The 19,447-nt window shown below is 55.7% G+C and overlaps 2 protein-coding genes across 2 annotated transcripts in view; one reads left to right on the forward strand and one right to left on the reverse strand.

Moving 5' to 3' along the window:
* Positions 1-280: 280 nt before the first annotated feature.
* SLC28A2 (solute carrier family 28 member 2) lies at positions 281-8,849 on the forward strand (the record flags this gene model as incomplete). Its single annotated transcript, XM_082321297.1, has 17 exons — positions 281-349; positions 422-519; positions 998-1,089; positions 1,539-1,728; positions 2,095-2,236; positions 3,026-3,139; positions 3,535-3,612; positions 3,988-4,068; positions 4,390-4,470; positions 4,613-4,738; positions 5,997-6,127; positions 6,337-6,505; positions 6,701-6,898; positions 7,364-7,445; positions 7,972-8,070; positions 8,521-8,632; positions 8,726-8,849. The coding sequence occupies 17 exons, from the start codon at positions 281-283 to the stop codon at positions 8,847-8,849; spliced, it is 1,986 nt and encodes a 661-aa protein (XP_082177423.1).
* A 543-nt stretch (positions 8,850-9,392) lies between these two features.
* Positions 9,393-19,447, reverse strand: part of ALPK3 (alpha kinase 3) — a gene marked incomplete at its 5' end in the record, with an annotated part of 35,177 nt that continues 25,122 nt past the window's right edge. The window contains 9 exons of the mRNA XM_082321655.1: positions 9,393-11,187; positions 11,358-11,406; positions 11,606-11,823; positions 12,071-12,159; positions 12,481-12,755; positions 12,878-12,913; positions 13,186-13,313; positions 14,750-14,897; positions 15,700-17,548. Coding sequence (XP_082177781.1) covers positions 10,866-11,187; positions 11,358-11,406; positions 11,606-11,823; positions 12,071-12,159; positions 12,481-12,755; positions 12,878-12,913; positions 13,186-13,313; positions 14,750-14,897; positions 15,700-17,548 — 3,114 coding nt within the window. The 3' untranslated portion in view covers positions 9,393-10,865. The remainder of the gene's footprint in view (positions 11,188-11,357; positions 11,407-11,605; positions 11,824-12,070; positions 12,160-12,480; positions 12,756-12,877; positions 12,914-13,185; positions 13,314-14,749; positions 14,898-15,699; positions 17,549-19,447) is intronic.

Raw genomic sequence — 19,447 nt, forward strand, 5'->3', positions numbered from 1 at the left:
CAGAAGAGCAAAGACCTGCCCAGAGTTACAGGAGAACAAGGAAGTCAGCACACCAGCCCCATGGCTTGAGGACCCCATGGGATGGTCCCTTGATGTGCTGATGCAGGAACTGCTCTGAATCCCTACTGCAAAGGGCATTCTCCTCTCGGAGACCCAAAATTGAAAAGCGGGGTTGGACATTTGTCTTTCCCAGAGCTGATCTCTTCCTTCTCTCCCCAGCCAGCGTTGGTCGCTCACCGTGCTGTTTCTCTAATGCATTGAAGCTGTGGCACTTCTGGAGATGGAAGAAAACCAGATAACCCTGGACAACCTTGAGAAGGGTGCAGATAATCCAGCTTTCAGCTCCGTGGTAAATCCCCCCTTCCCCTCCCGTTGGAGTACAGGAGCTGCTCAGGGTGCTCCAGCTAATGATGTTTTCCAGGGGGAGGAGAGTCTCTATGAGGAACATGATGGTCCATGGGGTGAGAACAAAGAGGAGAGGAGAGGAGAAGGGAAAGGGAGATTCTCCTCCTACTGCAGGTAGGATACCCCCTGGAGAAGCATGTATGTAGGGTATTTATTTCCAGTGTCATAGCAAGCCTGTAATCCTTGGGCCAGCAATTCTGCTGGAGCCAAACCTGATCTGGGAACAGAGTAGGGTCGTATTGCCCACATAGCAGGGACAGTGCCTGATGGCTCCATATGGCTTTGCAAAGTGGCAGTGGCAGGTCTCTGTCCCCATAGCAGAGCCACCCAGAGCAAGCCTCCACTCATGTTGCCCAGGGTGTTGGGGTATGTGGTGGGGTGTCCCCTGCCATAACAGGCCAGCTCACTCTTCCTGGGAGTGGGCAGCAGAGCTGCTAGAGGCCATGGCCCACGTATACCACTGTGCTGCTGCTGCAAGCACCCTCTGGGAGGCATGGTCATGACCTGGCTCTGTTGAGTTGGGTTGGGTTGGGCTGATCTTCAGGATCCATCTTCTGTGCCTCTCACATCTCTGGCATGTGACTCTCCCCAGGAAGGCCCTGCAGCCAGCATCCAAAGCAAAGCACTTCTGCAAGGCTCATGCCAAGGTGTTGAGAAGGGTCATCCTGGGTGTCCTTGGAGTAGGTGAGGACTTCCTAACACTGAGACCCCATCTCCACATCCCTTTGGCTGGCTGTGCCTCGAGCCTCCAAGCACTGGGCATGACCACCTGTGTGGAGGTTGTATCTGCTCTCACCAGCCCCATTGCCTGCCCCTTCCTCACCCTACCACTCCTGTCCATGAGGGCTACCTGCACCTCACTGTCCTCCTCCCCTTTCTCCACCTACCCAAAGGGTTTGCTGTGCCTCTTCTACTTGCTCCATGTGCCCCCAGACAGTTGGGGTGCTGTCACCAGTGAGCCTGGCTGCTGGGGTGGTGTTCCCTAAGTCTTCCTCATGCACAGATGGGAGCTTCAAGGGTGGCCAGGGAAGGACATTTGGAGGAAATGAACCTCATTTGTTGGCCCCGGGTAGTGTTATGAATCTGTGATCCTATGGCCCTGATGTTTCTGACCCGCAATGTGCCTTCTCCAGCCTACCTGTGCTACTTTATTGCGGCCTGTTGGCTCAACTTCCAGCGAGCCCTTGCCTTGGTTGTCATGACTGCTGTGGTTGTCTTCTTCATCTGCTGGAGCCTCTTCAAGAAGCACTGTGGGGCAAAGGTATTACTGCTCCTCAGCCCCGTTTGGAAATGCTTCCAAAAGTCCTGGCCATGGCTGAAATGGTGAGTCAGGAAAAGGCAGGGCCAGATCCCTCCCAGTGCCTGGGTCCCATCTCCCATGGCTGCCCCGCCAGCGTGACCAACAGCTGGTGGCGTTGGGCACATGCCCTAGTGCCATGCAGGCACCTCATGAATGATGAGGCACAAGCCCAGCCTGGGGACCACTTAAAAGCCATGGCAGAAATGTCTTGCTACTCTGCCGCAGTAGCATGATGGCTATTCCCACCCCTCATTTGCGTCCGAGCCCCAGGTTTCTTCAGATGCATGGACCTTATGGTGGCATCTCCCACACAGTTAGCTCGTGCCCTTCATGAGCTGCTCTCCCCATGGGGACATCCTCTCTGTGACAGTCTGGGGTTTCCTTTGCAGGCTGCTGTGGGTGGCCCTCCTGGGAGGCCTGATCACATGGCTGGCTTTGGACACCTCCAGAAATCCGGAGCAGCTCATCTCATTAGCTGGCTTCTGCTTTTTGGTGCTGTTCCTGTTTGCCTGCTCCAAGCACCACGGCGCAGTATGTGTTTCAGGAGGTGGCTTGGCCATTGGTCCCTCACAGGAGGTGGCCACCCAGCACTGGGGAACAAGTGCTTCCTTCCCACTGGCATCCCCTGATGGCCCATTGCTGGAGCTCCCTGGAGGAAGCAGAAGCCCCGCAGGGCTCCTGGGCAGGGCTGGGCACAACCTGGGGAGCCAAGGTCGTCGGGTGGATGGAACCCCAAAGCTACCTCACTGCTCTCCTTCCCACCGCTCAACCCAGGGCTCCCCCAGGGTGCCTTCATCCTGTTTTTCACCATGTCCTTCATAGTGAGTCAGGCCCAGCACCAGACCCATGCCTGAGCTTCAGGTGCCTGTGGGTGGAGGGTGGGCCTGAGCTTTGGGTGCCCTGGGTGACAGAAGTGATTGTAGTCCCAGTGGCTTCCAACCCAATCTGCTTCATTATTTTGGGCAATCCCTCCATTTGCCTTCTCCAAAGGGTTAATGAACAGGAAGTTTTGATCTAGCAAGTCTGTACTACCAGTCAAACCATCAGAAGGTCTCTTTGCTCATCTCCTCCTGGGTAAGCCTGGCAAGTTATGTTCCACCAGCCAGTTCCTGAGTTGCACCAGCTCATTTTCTTCCTCTATCACCAACCTATGTTTGTGGGTTTCTGTGACACTTTCTTTATTAGTATCCCCATGACCCTCACCCAGGACATGTTGTAATGGTGTTTGCCATGTGCAGCTGTCGAAGGGGCAAGAAGCCACAGAGGGAAGTCTGTAGGCTTTGCTAACATCTCCGTTCTCGTTCTGCTCTTGGTCCCCAGGTGTCCTGGAGAGCTGTTTTCTGGGGTCTTGGCTTGGAGTTCTTATTTGGACTCTTCGTCCTCCGAACAACCCCTGGCGTCCAAGCTTTCCAGTGGCTGGGTGACCAGATCCAGGTACTGCATCTGCTTGCCCCATCCTGAGCTTGCACCCTCCATGTAGCCCGCCCTAGGATAAGCAAGAAGAGCAGAGGGTGGCATGGGGTGGAAAAGCTGCAGGGACTGCATGGTCACAAAATTTTTTTGGGACTGGAGAAAAGCCAGCTCTTTCCTGGTTTTCTGCAGCAGCCCAGAACCTTTGGTGCAGTCTCCCTTGCAGGCTGGAGCAGTGCCCTGTGGCTTGGAGACAGCCCACCAGTGTCCCCAGCTTAGGTTTCAGAGGGTAATTCTCTGGCGGGGTAGTGAAGTGAGCTGTGAGGCAGGGGATGCAGACCCCTGCTAGGCAGAATTGAGATGTCAGGGGAAGAGCTAATGGAGATCTCCATCCTACCATGTAACTTCTCCACTTGCAGTTTTTCCTGGGCTACACCACAGCTGGCTCCAGCTTCGTCTTTGGGAACACACTCATTGAAGAAGTCTTTGCCTTTCAGGTCAGCTTGGGGAATGGGGTATGGGGAGGGAGAGGCAGAGCCTGGTTTTCTTCTGGTCTGGCTGCCTTGCTGGGTCCTGGAGAGCACGGAACTAAACGCAGCCAGGTTTGCTGCAGCAGAGCTCAACCAGCTCAAGGATAGGTCTCCCTCAGCTTTGTACCCATCTGTGGACCTCCTCAGTGCCATGGGGGATTTGTACTGGTCTCTGTCCCTTCTGCCAGCCTGTCCCAGTGTTGTGGCACCCCAATAGCATGGGCTGGCTATAAAATACCACACCATGCCCAGCTCATGGGACAGAGGGGCTTGGTCCTCAAGTGTACTTAGATGTGTTGCTCAGCTCTGCTTTAACCCTGTGCCCTGGTGCCTTGCCTGCAGACTCTACCCATCGTTGTGTTCTTCAGTTGTGTGATGTCCATCCTCTACTACCTCGGTGTCATGCAGTGGCTCATTGTCAAGGTAGGGTCTCACACCTGGCTCTGGGATGGTGGTGGAAAGGAGAAGAACCTGGTGGGTTCTCTGACTACTATGATCAGCTGAAGGATGTCCTGGGAAAATTGGCATGGTACTAATTTGGGGTGATTTGTCCTGCTTAAAAGAATAGACACAAACCCCCTCTTTCTCGCATGTCCTCCTGAGAAAGCCCAACCCTGGAGTTGATATTGCTACCTGGTCTGTGGGCGCTTCCCAAGATCACCTCCGTGATGGTGCCCTGCTTCATGGGGTGGGTGGCAGGGTGCCAGGAGCCTTTGTGAACGTGGTGGCCTTGTCTTTCTCCAGATCTCCTGGCTGCTTCAGGTCTCAATGGGCACCACTCCCACTGAGACCCTGAGTGTGGCAGGGAACATTTTCGTGGGACAGGTAAGGTCCTGGGCAGGGGATTCAGCTCCTCAGCCCTTGCAGCTGAGCCTGCCCTGGAGAAAGGGCCTTTTCCTCCCTTGCCAGGAGACCTGCGGCCCTGCATGGCTCTGTCTCAAGGACAACAGGGTTTTCTTTCTTGCAGACCGAAGCCCCGCTGCTCATCCGCCCGTACCTTGCAGACATGACCCGTTCAGAAATCCACGCTGTGATGACTGGTGGCTTTTCCACTATTGCAGGCAGCGTGATGGGTGCCTACATATCCTTTGGGGTGAGTGCACGAGCAGATGTATGCCACATGCTCCCTGCTATGGGGTCGTGACATGCAAGAACTGCCCTGGACTTGCAGGTGGGAGAAGACCCCCAGCAGGTGCCCCATGGGTCCCCTTCCATAAGCAGGATGAGGGCAGGGTGCCTTCATGTCCAGCCTCACCTTCACTGGCCTGGCCAAAACCCCAGAGCCCTGCCAGGTAGAAGGCAGTGCCATGGGACCCTTACTGCGTGTCCTTGCACAGTGAGCAGGGCAAATCTCACTAAATGATGGGATAATTTAGCCTGGAAGGACCCTCTGGCTGTCTCTGATCCACCCTCCTGCCCGAATGAGGTGATGGCAAAACCCAAGGGATGCCCAGGCCCTTGTTTGGGTTGGTGGTGAACATCCTCATGGATGGAAATCTCCCCCCACCTCTCTGGTCCACCCCACAGGTGCCTCAGTCACAGGAAACAATTTTTTCCTTATATCCAACTGGAATTTCCCCCCTGAAACTGTGCCATTGCTTCTCACCCTTTCACTGGGCACCTCTGAGCAGTGTCTTCCTTCCAACCCCCTTTCAAGTAGTTGGGAACAGCAACTACAACCCTCCCAGCCCTCTTTTCTTCCAGCGGAACAAGCCCCACTCCTCCAGCATTGCCTTGGCGGTCCTGTGGCCCAACCCCCCTGGGGATGCCCTCTCCAGTTCATCAGTGTCTCAGCCCTGGATACAGTATCCAGACGTGGCCTCATCAGTGCTCTGTAATGGGGAATAAACCTTCCCCTCGACCTGCTGGCTGAGCTCCTGCTATTTAAACATTAATTAGTCTTCTTAAATGGGGAGCCAAGGGCGAAAGGTCAGAGGAATGAGATGCTGCCACTCGTCAGGCAGGGAAGGGGTGAGACAGGGAGCTTGGCTCTTCGTCAGCAGGTAGAAGTTCGCAATGTTGCACAACCTACTGCTCTAATACTGATAAAAAGGAACAAGGAAGGGACAAGAATCATCATGATTAGGTCAAACAGTAGGAGAGAGTAACATCTCCGAGGCCGCAATTGCTGCAGCTCCAGCAATGCCTGCATCCAGGCGAGCTGCCCTATGTGCCGTGGCCAGCTGAGATGGGAAAAAGAGAGACATTTTTCCCACCCTGAGGAAACGAAGAGCCCTGAACTGCTCCGAGCATCACTGGCTGATGCTAGCCACGTCCTGTGCCCTGGGGTGGCACATGACGAGGCACAGCCTTGCACAGAGGTGCCTAAGCCCATGGTGTGTGCATTGCAGATAGATGCGGCATCACTGATCGCAGCCTCCGTGATGGCTGCGCCCTGCGCCCTTGCCATGTCCAAACTCGTCTACCCTGAAGTGGAAGAGTCCAAGTTCAAGGGCAAGGCAAGCATCCGCCTCTCCAGTGGGTGAGTGTGAGGAGAGGGATGGCGGAGTGGGGCTACATGCACCCTGCCAGTGTGGGGAAGCCATGGGGGCAATTTGGGGGCACAAGTGGACATTGCAGGTGGACCAAGGTTGGGAGAGCCTGTGCTGTGCAGACATCCATGGAGTGAGAGCTGACCTTGCACAGGGGATGCCTGGCCACATGACCCTATTGGGGTCTTTTTCCACACAGGGAAGAGCAGAACATCCTGGAAGCTGCAAGCAACGGGGCTGCCGCCTCTGTGGGGCTTGTGGCCAACATTGCAGCCAACCTCATTGCCTTCTTGGCCGTGCTGGAGTTCATCAATGCTGCCCTGCGCTGGTTCGGGGAGATGGTAGACATCGAGGGGCTCTCCTTCCAGGTATCCCCAAGGGCAGCCCCATGGTCTGAGCTGCCAGATCCTGCATCCCCCACCCATCCCCACCTTTGCCCACCACCTCAGTAGGCTGCCAAGACCCTTGCTGGGTGTTTGGCAAATGCTGGCAGCGGGTGCCCAAGCCAGGGGCTATGCAGATGATCAGCTCTGAGTTGCTCCCTTCTGGAATGCTTTTCCCAGGTGATCTGCTCCTACGTCCTCATGCCCGTGGCCTTTCTCATGGGGGCAGACTGGGCAGACTCACCACTGGTGGCTGAGCTCTTGGGGGTCAAGATCTTCCTGAACGAGTTTGTGGCATACCAGCAGCTGGCCACATACAAGAAGAACCGTCTGTCGGGCCTGGAGGAGTGGGATGGAAGCCGGAAGCAGTGGATATCTGTGAGGGGCACCTGCCGCCCTGCCGGGCACAGGGCAGGGATGGAGCCAGCCAAAATCGGGCATGGGACCTGGCCAGGCAGATGGGTGGTGGGGAGACAGGGGGGTGATGGTGTTGGGAGTGGGAGGGCACCTATGGCCAACTAGACTTGGATGTTCACTAACTGCTGGGTACAGGGTCTTCCTGAAGGAGTCAGTGAAGCCCTTTCCCATTTATCCTGCTCCTTGGTGGGGCAGATCATGGTGCTACAGGGCCCCCTGTCCCCCTAGCCCAGCCTCTCCCAGGGGCAGACTGCCTACCATCTGCATCCTTGCTCCAAAAGGTAGCTGAAGGAAAAAGGACTGGGGTGGGGGACTTATCTCCATCATGTCTGGCTGGGCTGGGAGCTACAACATGGTGGTCAGCTCTGGGTGCTCTGGGGCTGCTCCTGGGAGGAGGTGACCGTCCCCTGCTGCTGTGCCCTCCAGGAGCGAGCCGAGACCATCACCACCTTTGCACTCTGTGGATTTGCCAACCTCAGCTCCATCGGGATCATGCTGGGAGGCCTGGGTGAGTGTGACCCGCGTCCTGGGTGCCTGGGCACAACGCAGGGGGATCCTGGCCAAGGAAGCAAGGGCTCAGCTGGGGCAGGAGGAATTTGCTGCCCTCAAGCCTCCATGTTTGTTCTTTGCCAGAACATAGATAAGAAACAGGATTTGCATGATGTGATAAGGATGATTTTGCACTGCACCCATGGGCAAGAGCACGTACATGTCCGACAAGCCCAGGTGCCACCCTGCCATGGGGCAAAGAGCAGAGACTCCAGTGCTGAGAGTGCCAAGGGCTCTGGTTGATCATCCATGGGTGCAGGGTTGGCACAGCGCTCTGGCAGCACCCACCACTGCCAGGATGGGCAGACAGTGTGCTGGGTGCTGGCTGGGATCACCATGTCCCCCAGACACCAGGGGCTGGGGTGGGCAGGGCACTATGTGGCAGAGCTAGCTGGGGACCTGGGACATATCCCTATCTGTCCCCAGCCCAGGGTAGAGCTGGAGCAAGGATCTGACTCACCCCAGTCTCTGCTTTGTCCCCACAGCCTCCATGGTACCCCAGCGCAAGGGCGACTTAGCCTCCATCGTGCTGCGAGCCCTGCTGACTGGCATCTGCGTCTCTATGCTCAACGCCTGCCTGGCAGGTAGGTCCTTGCCCACAGCCAGCGGAGCCAGAAAGAACCAGGGAGGGACAGGCAAAGGGCTGAAGACCCCTATAAATGCAGGTGCAGGGATGGGGATGCCTGGCCTGTCCTCGCCATGGCTCTGCCAGGGCCTCCAAACCCTCTGCTCTCCCCTCATGGCTTTGCCAGGGGCTGCCCAAGCCCAATAGCTCTGTTGGGGCCCCTCATCCTCATCTGGGCTGGGGACATTTCAAGGGCAGCTTTTGGGGCACTGCAAGGAGTTCCCTGGGGTCACTGCTGCAACCATCTTGGAGCTGAAGTGGGACAGTGCATGGGACCGTGCAAGCAAGCATAGTCAGGGCATTGGATTTGCGAGCAGGGTTGGGGTACGGGATTTGCAAGCATGCTCGGGGTATGGGATTTGCGTGCACGGTCCCTCAAGAGCCCCAACCAGGAGACCTTGTCTCCCAGGTCTCCTTCATGTGCCAATGGAGGTGGGTGACTGTGTGACCTTCCTCAGCACCGCCAACTTCAGCTCTACCAGCTACACCATGTACACATGCTGCAAGCAGCTCTTTGCCAGGTGGGTGTGAAGGGCTCGAGAGCCGTATGGTCCTGCCTGGGGACCCAGGTGGTGAGGCAGCAGCTTGTCCTGACCATGCTTCTTTCCTTCCAGCTCGGTGCTCGAGAACGGGACGCTCTCCTTCACAGGAGCCTGGGCTGGCCTGGCAGAGAGCATGCCGTGCCTGACGCAGTGCTGTGGGCACTACAATCACACATCCTGCATGGGGACAACCTAGAAATGTGCAGGCAGCTGCCTGCTCTGGGGGCAAGAGCCTGGGAGCACCAGGGTCTGCAAGGCCTGGCCCCAAAGGTAGAAAAAAATCCCAGGAGAGACCTGTGCATTTGGTCTTTTCTGCTCCACTGATGAGACAGACAGCTGTGTGCACCTTGCAACCAGCATCCTTAGGTGCTGGCCCCACAGACACAAGGGAACTGCTCCCAAATAAATCATGGAAATACTTGTGTGCTTGCTCTCAGCCCCGCTCTGGCCCCTGACTGTGGCTGTCCCACACGGCACGACGTGCTTTGCTCAGGCTGCACCCTGCAACCCCAGCTACCGTAGCCAGCGTTCACTGCAGACCTTGCAAGCCAAGCCTCCACCAGGTGCCAGCTTTAGGGTCCAGCCCCGGCCACCTTCTTCTCCCCTGCAGGGTACAGATGGTGGTAAAGCCATTACTTGAAGATGTTTCCTTCCCCTGAACACAAAGCCACCCCATCCTGCTGTGCTTGGGTGCATCTTTCTGCAGGGACCACAGTGCCAGTGAACAGGCCAGTCCTTCTTGCTTTATTGCACTCGAGAGCACCCATTTGTGAACGTTATGTACATTGTTATTTTACAATGACCCAACAACAAAGCACCAGGACCCCAGAGCATGCCACATTCCCAGCCCATTCCCTTCCCTCCCCTGCCAGGCTGCACTGAGCCACCATTTCGGATACCACCATGCGGGGTGGCATTGCTGGCGCCCGGCACCCTCTTCCAAAGCCCTAGGGAAGGTGATGCTCTGTGGCAAGACCAAGCAGGTAGTGCTGGGGCTCTTTGCAAGCCTTGCTGCCCACTGCCATGCTCTGCCAGCTGCTGCATGCCTGAGCAAGCTGATGGGCACAAGGGAGGCTCGATGCAACGCAAGGTGCTTTACTTTCCAAGCATGAGCATCACTGCCTGTCCATCACTGCCTCCCACTGCAGGGCAGTGGGATCTGGAGCGTGTGCTGCTAGCTGCCACTGGGGTACAGCATGTGCCAAGCAGGGGTGATGCTAAGCAACCATGACCAGGTCATGCTATGGGGCTGGGCATGGCATACAAGGTCTGTGTATGGCAGGTGGGCAAGGAGGGGTGAGTCTTGTGGGCTGGACACCCACACGTGCCAAAGCAGTGCCTGGCATGGAGGGAAGGTCTCCCCTTCGCCCCACTCCCAAGTGCCCCATGTGAGGTAGAGCATCCTTACCATGGCGCTGGCCGGTGCCCATAGCAGCACTGCTTCCCTCAGCATCTGCCCAGTAAGGGAGAGGGAGGCTCACCCTGGGGAGCAGGGGAGGCCAGGAGGGCAGGAGTGAAAAATCCCATCCCTGTGCAGCTGCCAGTACTGATGCCAGCGCCCCGCCATGGGACTGGCCCCACATAATAGCAGCAGTAGCCCTGCAGCTCACCACTAAACCCCTCTGCAGCAAAACCTTTTAAATCATGGTGTGCCAGGGCAAATGAGACCACCTGGGCGCTGTTGGGGTTCACATCCTTGGCACAGAGTGCTGGCGGGGCTTGGTGTGGTCGCTTTATGGAGGACACAAAGAGGGACATGAGGTGCTGGGAGCCAGGAGGGCAGCCCAGACCCCCAGTTTACTCGGGGAAGCCAGGCAGGGGGCATGGCGCCTGCAAAGCCTAAGGGAGCAGGTCTGACGGCCCCTGCCTTAAGGAAGGCAAACAGAGAGAGTCGAGAGAGGAAAGCGAGCCCAAGCGTGGAGGGGCACGTGGCCCCACAGGCTCCAGCACCAGCAGCAGCTCTTGTAAAGAGATATTGGCGAGGGGGGCTGTGCTGCCCATGGCTCACAGCCCCCCAGCGACCCCGGCCGAGCCACTCACACTAGCACACACCACACAACTCAAGCGCCACAGGCTAGGGTGGGAGCCAAAGGGAGGAGAGCGGCAGCAGCGGCCGCTGCCAGGGTCTCTCCTTTCCAGCCTGGTCATATGCTGCCTCCGGGCTGCTCAGGCTGGGGTCTGGAGCTGGGGGTCCCAGCCACGGCGGCTCCTGCTAATGTGGGCGGCCAGACCTGCAGCTCTCTCCTGACCAGAGTTTGGAGGCTGCTGGGGCCTCCCCTGTTTCTGCAGCTCTCTGGGAGCTCTTGGGGCTCACAGTAGCCTTGCGGGTACCCTGGGGACTTGTGAGCCCCTTCTTCTGGAGCTGGGGGCTGGACTGGGCAGATTTCCTCCCCATGGAGGGGCTCTTGGAGCCCTTGGGCTTGGCCGGCTCCAGCGTCTTCAGGCCCAGGATGCTGCAGTAACGGTTACACTGGTGAGCAGCTGTGAATTGCTCCAGCAGGGAAGGGAAGCAGCTTTCCTTCAGTCCCTGGTACCTGCAAACACATCTGTTCTCAGCCCCTGCTTTGCACCAGAAGACGTCCTGCTGGAGCAGGGAGCCGAGGATGGAGCCCGGCTGCACTCACTACCACAGCCCTTTGCCATGTGAGCAGCAGAGCTGGGGACAGCTGGGGCCACCCTGCGCCAGCAGCTTGGGGTCACTCACCCTTTCCGGTTGGTAGCAATCCGCACATTGGTCATCTTCCAGCCCACTCCTGCAATAAAAGGGAGGACAACCAGTCTCTGCCCAGAGAAAGACAGGCACCGGCACCAAGGGCAGGTCATCACCCAGGGATCTGGGCTCCGTGGCATGTGGGGAAAGAGGCAGGAGGGCAAAGCCGTGGCTTTTTCTCCTCCTTTCACAGGCCCGAGGGTGGTGAGGAGCCATGGGAATCAGATGGGAGATCCCTTTACCTTCCATGTCAGTCACGAGGATGTTTCCATTTGTCCACTGGTAGACCCAGTGCTGGAAGGTGCAGCATTTGAGCACGATCTCTGAGGTGCCTCGTGTCACCAAGCTGCCATCTCTCTCCGTGACACAGTACTGCTCACAGGGCCCACCCAGGTCCTCCTCCATCGTGGCGTAAGGGATGTTGTTGGCCGGTCGGTAAATCAGGTACAGAGGAATTATCCTGCGTGGGAGCACACAGATGGGGTCAGCATCAGCTGGTGAGCTCTCCCACCACAGCAAGTGGAGATTCACACCGTGGTATGCAACCCTGACTTTTGCCTTCCCCCGCAATATCCCTTCCATTTGAGGTTGGGAGAAAACCACGCTGCCCTTTGGGATGTCCCCAGCACGCATGGGGAACCCTGTCACCATACCCGGGGATGCTCTGCTGGGATGTCAAGCCAGCAGAACTGCAGCACCTTACTTACTCGGGCACTGCTCCAAAATCAGGGACAGCTCGTGCCTCAGCAGCAAAGATCTTGCAGTACTCGCGGCTGGAGTTCTGGATTTTACATTCCTGGAGATGAAAACAGAAGAGTCAGGGACCTGTCCTGTCTTGCACCAATGCCTCCCTGCGACCCCTCGCCTGGCCAGGCATCCCCTGGGACCACTGCCAGTTGTTTCCCTGTCCTAGTGGTCAAAGGACAAGTGACAGGAAAGCTCCGAGCAGCTCCATGTTGCTCAGAGAGAAGAGCTGAAGCCAAGAATAACAAGGACATTGCCAGCCCACTGGAACATGGCTCAATCCCTCCAGAGCATTCAAAAAGTGGAAGGAAATAAAGAAAGTAGGCACAGACAGACAGGGAAGGTGTGGGAGGAGACCCACAAGGATGCCCACCTGGATGGTGATATCGTAGTTCTTCTCAATGAGGCTGTTCTCATTCTTGGTCCCAAAGACAATGAAATTGTGCACTTTGATGATGCAGGTGTGGCCGGACTCAAAGACGGGCTCCAGGCCGTAGATGGCTCTGGCACGGCAGGCTTTGCGCAGGAAACCAGCACCCACTTCCACATCCTCGCTCACCACGCGCCCAAAGAGCTTATCCCCCCAGTACCCTGCATCAGCCAAACCTTTTGCGAACACCATGGGCGTCATCTCGATCTCCTCTCCAACTGGCAGAGGGAAGAGCTGGTGAGAGGGGACAACACAGGCACGTCCTGCCCCCACCACACAGCCACCTGCCCCCCGCGCAGCAAGGGGCAGCAGTTGCAGCTCATCAGCACATGGCCCTTACCTTCAATCTCTTCCGGTAAGATAAATCCTGACAGCACTAGAGGAGACAGAAAGCAAAGAGGTGTCAAGGTCCTGCCAGGATCCCACCCTGCCCCATGCACTTCCACACCAAGGGATGACAAGGAGGATGGTGTGAATCGCTCATAAATTAGCACATGGAGGCAGATGCACATCACAGAGGTGGTGTTATGGGGCGTGCAAGGCTCCCCCTCCACAGCCTGGCATCAAACCCTCTCCACATTTCACCACGCCACCCCACAGCACACCCAGGCAGATGGGAGAGCTGCCAGGCTGCTGAGGGCTCCTCACCTTCTGGGCTGAGCAGAAAATCGGTGGAGTCAGTGCCGTACTCGTTGCTGATCACACACCGGTAGACTCCGCAGTCCTTCTGAGATGCCTGTACAACAGCCAAGGCCGCCTGGCCCTCGTCGCCAGCGCTGGAAGAAACCGGAGCATGGCCTCAGCCCTGTGCGATGCGTGGGGGCACATGGGAGACCCATCACAGGCACTGCGGGTGGGCACCGTGCTGCCCTTGGAGGGCTGGAAGAGGGCTACAAAGGAAGCCAGCCCACAGGCCTCCCTGCTGGTCCGCTGGCACCTCATGGCATTAGGAGTCCTGCCCTGCAGTTTGTACTCACAGAGATGCTCATCTTCCAGGCAAGCCCTGCAATATCTGGCCAGGATTGGGCTACAGACTGGTAAAGGTACTTGCCTCTGAATGTGGCTGGGTCAGGGTTGTGCCTGGGCTAACAGACCCACATCTGGCTGGGACGGCTGGAAGCCAAACAGCCACAGAGGTGTCCAGCTTCATTTTCAGCTGTTCATGAGTGAGGGCAGACACCACTCCCCATCCTGCAGCCTGCCTCCCTCTGAAGGACAGGCAAAGCACAAGCTCTGTATGAGCTGGCAACACCAAGCTTTGGGCTGGCAGTTCCTCTAGCCAAGGTGGCAACACACTGGGCAGATGGGTCTCCACAAGAACCAAAAGCCTGTTTCTGGCCCGCATGGCCAATGTGAACCAGCAAGGGAATCACAGGCTGCAGAGGGAAGAGGTGGGACCCTCATCCTGAGACGTGCTGGCTCAGCAGGCTCTGCTCTGGTCAGCTAGAAGGCAATGGCCATTCCTGGTCCATCTGCCCCAGCTCAAACATCTGCCGTAGGAGACTGTTTCTGCCCCAGAAGCACCTCCTTCTATCTGCTCATTATAAAGGGAGCTCAAGGGACACTCAAAGGCATCAGGCAAGTCCTATCCCATGTGGATGTTGTTCCCACACAAGCTCCCTTGGGCTTGAGAACAAGTTACTCCCCATAATGGACCCAAAGGAGCATCCGGGATACAACAAGCCACCCAGTTATCCAAACATGCCCTCCCTGTGCAAGGGCAGTGCCAAGGGATAGAGAGGGCACAGCCAGAGTTGCTTTTTCCCTGTTGGTGCTTGCCAGTGGTAGTTGCATGGAAGTGCCTGCTTGGGTGTAGCGTGCAGACCCTCCCAGCACTTGGGGTCCCAGTTTTGCAGCTCACACCCAGCTCGCAAAGTCTGAGATGGGTGCAGCACCTTCCCTGCCCTCCCCGAGGTTCGGGTTCAGCCCCTGCCCTCCCCAGGGCTCTGCTACTCAAAGCATCGGCCCTTAAGCCAGGCTCCAGATGGAGCATCAATAGGACAAATTTGGCAGCAATTCCCCATCTGGGCAATCCCTCCCTCTCCAGACACTGAGAAGATAAAGTTCACAACATACCGTGCCATGCAATGAGCTTCCCATTCAGCCTTAACAGAAGGGGCACCTTCAACCCAGTAAACACAAGGAGCTGGATTTAACACACAAACCCAGGGCTATGCACAAGGACTACAACAAAGCAGAGCTGGCAGATTACCTCCTTTGGGCTTCTGCTACAGGGATCTCGTCCTTGTACCACAGCAGCTTAGAATCACTCAAAATATTGAAGAACTGGCACCAAAGTTTCAGGTTTCCTGATGCATCAGAAAATTGTTCTGCCCTGATCTTCCGAATCACCTGTGGAGCTAAGGACAGGGTACAAAGAGATTGATGGTGATACACAGTGCTGGCTGCAACTCCAGGGAGAGGCCAGCCTACCCCAGTGCTGCTGCTTGGGACTTAGGTGTTGGGTATCACACATATGTCAGCACAGCCTAGTATAACATCACCTTCCCAGGGAAGGTCTCAGAGCTCCACTTGGATACATACAGTGGGATACAAGTGGTACAAATTTCTTCAACAGCACAGCACTGCAATATCTAGTGGGGCTCGGACAGAGGCAATACAGAAAAACACTATGCAATGTTGGAGGAAACATTTATCTACTGAAGTAGGGATTTATCGAGGTTACACTTACTCTTCCAAGAGTGCTGATTTCTGTGAGGGTATCACCTGGTTCCTGCAAGCACTTCAACACCAGGATTATGTCTTTTCTAATTCGATGCCACAAAGGATTAAATTAACATTGACCATGGAGGCGGAAAAGGAGCATGCACCCCGCTGATGCCCACTGGACCCTCGATCAGCATGAGGCATGGTAAGGACTGGGACATGCAGACTGAGAACAAGAGGATTATATGATTCCTTTGGCCAGGGAAGTTGAGGCTGTGGAGACAGCCAGTCTCTTGCGTTCCTCTGCCCTCCCTGCACTAGGGAAGAAGCCTTGGGGCAGACTTTTGGCTTTCACATGGCCAAAGGGTGGTGCTGAAAACCCTGCAAATGCACAAAACTCACGTGGCCTCAGCTGACTATCACTGGCTCAGCTGGCCAGGCTCCTTTGGTAAGGAACAAGGAAACATGCTTCATGGGGATTACCTCTTCCCTTACCTTTAAATGGGTTATTTGCTTTCTTGGACTCTGCTGGCAGTGCTTCTGGCTTAGCATCTTCAGGGACCTCGTGGTCACCACTGCTGTCACCTGCTGTTTCCTCATACAGCTTAGGAACCTCCAGCGTGGCCATCTTCCTTGTGAGGGTTGGAGAGCGCTGCTCTGCAGGAGGGGACGGAACCAGGGCAGGCGATTGCAACAGGGCTGCATTCTTCCTGGATTGCCGTGGTGAAACGGTAGGACTTCTCACATGCCCTGGGCTCTCTGGGGTTGCCTCCTCTTCCTCCCCCACCTGCTTGGTTTTTGGCAGGTATATTTTGCGCCGGGCCCCGGAAGCAAGCTCCTCTGGTGTGGCACAAGGTAGCACTGCCTGGTCACCAGGGCTGTCTTTTTCAGGGCTCACTGGAGGCAAATCAGAAATATTATTAGGAGGCTGCTCTGCTCCTGCTGCCAGCATGCTGCCCACCACGATGGAGGGCACAGAGAGCTGGGGTTGCTCCTCTGCCTCAGGAGCGACCTGGGTACGTCTCTTTGGTGGCACAGGCCTGCAAGCCAGCATCTCCTTGCTGGTAATGAATTCCTCATTAATCATGCCTGTGATCCGCCTGGACGTCCTGGGGGTCAGCGGCAAGCTCTCTGCTGTCTGGAAGAGCTGATTGTTTTGTACCTTTTCCAAAAGTCTCCTTGAGGTGCGGGGGCTCAGGCCTGCAATGCCTATCTCTGGGAGCATGACTTCCTCTGCATCACGCTGCTCCTTCTCTCTGGGATCAGTGTCTTCTTTTGTGGCATCCTTACTGCTATCTGACATTTTTAAAAGCAGCAGCAGATAGTTCTTCAAGGAGGAAACAAGGTTTTTGTGCTGCATCTTCTCCTCCAAAGACATCTCCTGAGGTCTCTCGGGGCTAGGCAGGACCAGTGGTACTTGTGGCTGAACCTCAGCACCTCCTTCAAAAGTGCCTGAAGGTGCTGCTGGTTCCTGGAGCGGAGCTGTGGCTATTTGCTCTCCTCCTTCCTTTCCCTGAGGTCCCACAGGCACTGGTTTGGCACTCTCCTCCCCTAATGCACTGGCTGAAAGCTTCTCTTGCAGGGCAGATCCATCTGCCTTTTTGATTTCCGTTTCTCTGCTCGCAGGAGGCAGCAGCTGGGCTCCAGACGGGACCTCTCCTGCTGTGGCTTCCATCCCTGGGGCACTGTGAGCTGCAAGCAGTGCCTCCTGAGCCACTGACATCTCCACTGCAGGAGCAGGAAGTGGCTCTTCCTTGGCAAGTCGAACTGAAGCAGGAGCTGGCGTTTCGGTCTCCTGATGTCCCAAAGGTGTCCCTTCCACCTCCCTGTGCGCAGCCCCAGGAGATGGCTCTGCTTCACCACTCCCTCCTGCCTCTGCACCAGGATAGCTCCCAGACAGCTCTGCTCCTGCCTCTTTGCTTTTCCCATCCTTGACTGCTGTCTGATGGGTGATTTGCTCAAGAGGAGCGTTTTCTTCAGGCTCTGGAGGACTCCATTTCTTTAGCAATGGCTCTTTCTCACCTTGGCTTTTGTCCTCTTGATTTAACAGTCCTTGTTGGGCCTCTCTGCCCTCAAGAGCACAGGAATGTCCTTCTGCCTGCTTCCTAGAGGGAGGGTGCTCCTTGCTGGACTGCACATGGGCTGGAGTAGGTGCTGATGGCTTTGGTGGCTCCTGAGGCCTCAGCCGAGGATTTGTCCTTTTCCCAGCCCCCCCGGCCTCCTGGCAGACAGGCATCTCTTTCCTGAGCTCCTCTAACTTATTGGCTTGCTGACCAGTCTCTACAGTTGGAGTGGACACTGGATGTTTTAGGTCACTAGCAGACTGTCCCACTGTTGCTGCAACCTAGTCAAAAAAAGAAAATAGAAAAATAGCATCATTTTACTGCCTGGGTCTGCTCAGCGGTGCTTGTGGTCCATCTGTACCATATGGCACTGCCCAACTTCTGCTTGAATCCTAAGTATTAACCTGATATCACTGATACTCACTCATTCAGGACCTCCTGGCTTCGCCATCGTCCCACGGTAGTGGGTCCCACAGCCCCCTGTCATGCTGCGCAAAATGTTTTTTCTTTTACTTGGCTCCAACTCTTCTGCCTTTCAATGCCTTGGTTGTGCACAAAGAGGCAGGATATCTGCCTCTCTAAAACATTCAGTGGCTTTTAATTCAATGTCCTCTGAAACGGCACCTTCCCAAGGAGCAAAACTTTCCCATTTTCACCAGCCATTGCCGAGACTTTGTATAGTTTCCTTGCTCTTTTTTAAGACTCAGTGCTCCCCCTATACTATATCTGCAATCTCCACCTTGAGATGGGGCGATCAGTATGTCACACACTATCTGGGTGAGGCTGTCCAAGTGATTTATAGTGAAACTGTACACCGTGACGTTATCTGCACTATTCGACCATCCTGTTTCTTTGACATTCGGGAAGCTCAAATGTTTCCGACTGCAGCTGCACACCAGCAGACATTTCAGCAAGCTGCCCGCTGTGACGGCTGAGCTTTATCCCAAGAAGATCTGGTGAAATCCTCCAGCCAAGGAGCACTATCTATTTTTGTAGGATAAGGCTCAGGGGAGGCAGCGATACCACTGATACACGCTGTGCCTGGCTGATGCTCAGCTAGAAACATCAGGACAATTGCATGGGAACAAGGCATGCACACAACAGGTTCCCCTTCTGTCCCAGAGGATCTGCTGCTAAGGATTTTCTCCTGAGGTCTTTGACTTGAGCTTCAAGCCTCCAAAATGAGGTCCATGGGAAAGGAGGGCTGTGGCACTGAGCCCTTCTATTTTGTGCCACTTCAGCTTCGTTTGAATGCTTGGAAAAACCAGGAAAGGTAATGCAGCCTCTCAGCAAGCCCTTCCTCAAGCAATTGTTATGACAATGTGAATATCAGAGGACTGGGGTGGGATGAGCAGCATTAGCGGGGGCCATTCCTGCACACAAAATTCAAGTCTGCTTCGTTGGTAGACTCCAGAGGATGCCAAACGCCAGGCAGTTTCTGTCTCTGCACACAGGACATGCAGAAATAGGGCCCCAGTTCACAGGGCTGCACAGGCATCCCCAAATGCCACACATCCCTACTGCTGTTCCCCTAGAGCCACATCCCTAGCCTGCTTTGACGGGCTGAGTGTCACAACACAGAGGTCCCCCAGCACTCAGGCTTAAAAGGTTTGATTTTAAGAGACAGACAGGCTTCATGCAGTGAAACCCCCCTGGGTTTTACCACAGTATTTCGTCCTCCGTAGCATGGAAAGGGATGGAGATGGACACAGCCCAATCTAACCGCAGGGCCAGCCCTGGTCCCTCTGCTTGGGGGGCTGAGCAGCACAGTGCCCAAGGGGGCTGGAGGTGGACCAGGGCTGGTGGTTTACAGATGGATGCACAGAGGTGGCTCTACGCAACGGTGCTGGTCAATGGGGACATCTCTTTGGCTGAAGAGGACTTGGGGCTTGGGAGAAATTTGCTTATCATTGGTGCACAAACTAAAGCTTATTCAGAAAAGCTTTCTGGGAGCTTTTCAGAAAAGCATCTGTCCTTAAGTAATCAGAAAACACTCAAACTAGGGGCATATAAAAGAAATATAATAAAATCATCAGTTTCAAAGTTAGGCAAGAGTGATCATCACGCAAATCCAGTTCCTTCTCTGCTCTTGTGCGTGAGGTTGTTCAGAGCCTGGCTATGGTTTGGCATTTTGCAAAGCCCTTCTGCTACAGATAAATCCAGCTCAAAAGAGAAGTCCT

Source organism: Platalea leucorodia (assembly GCF_965183815.1).
Source record: "Platalea leucorodia genome assembly, chromosome: 9".
NCBI lineage: Eukaryota > Metazoa > Chordata > Aves > Pelecaniformes > Threskiornithidae > Platalea > Platalea leucorodia.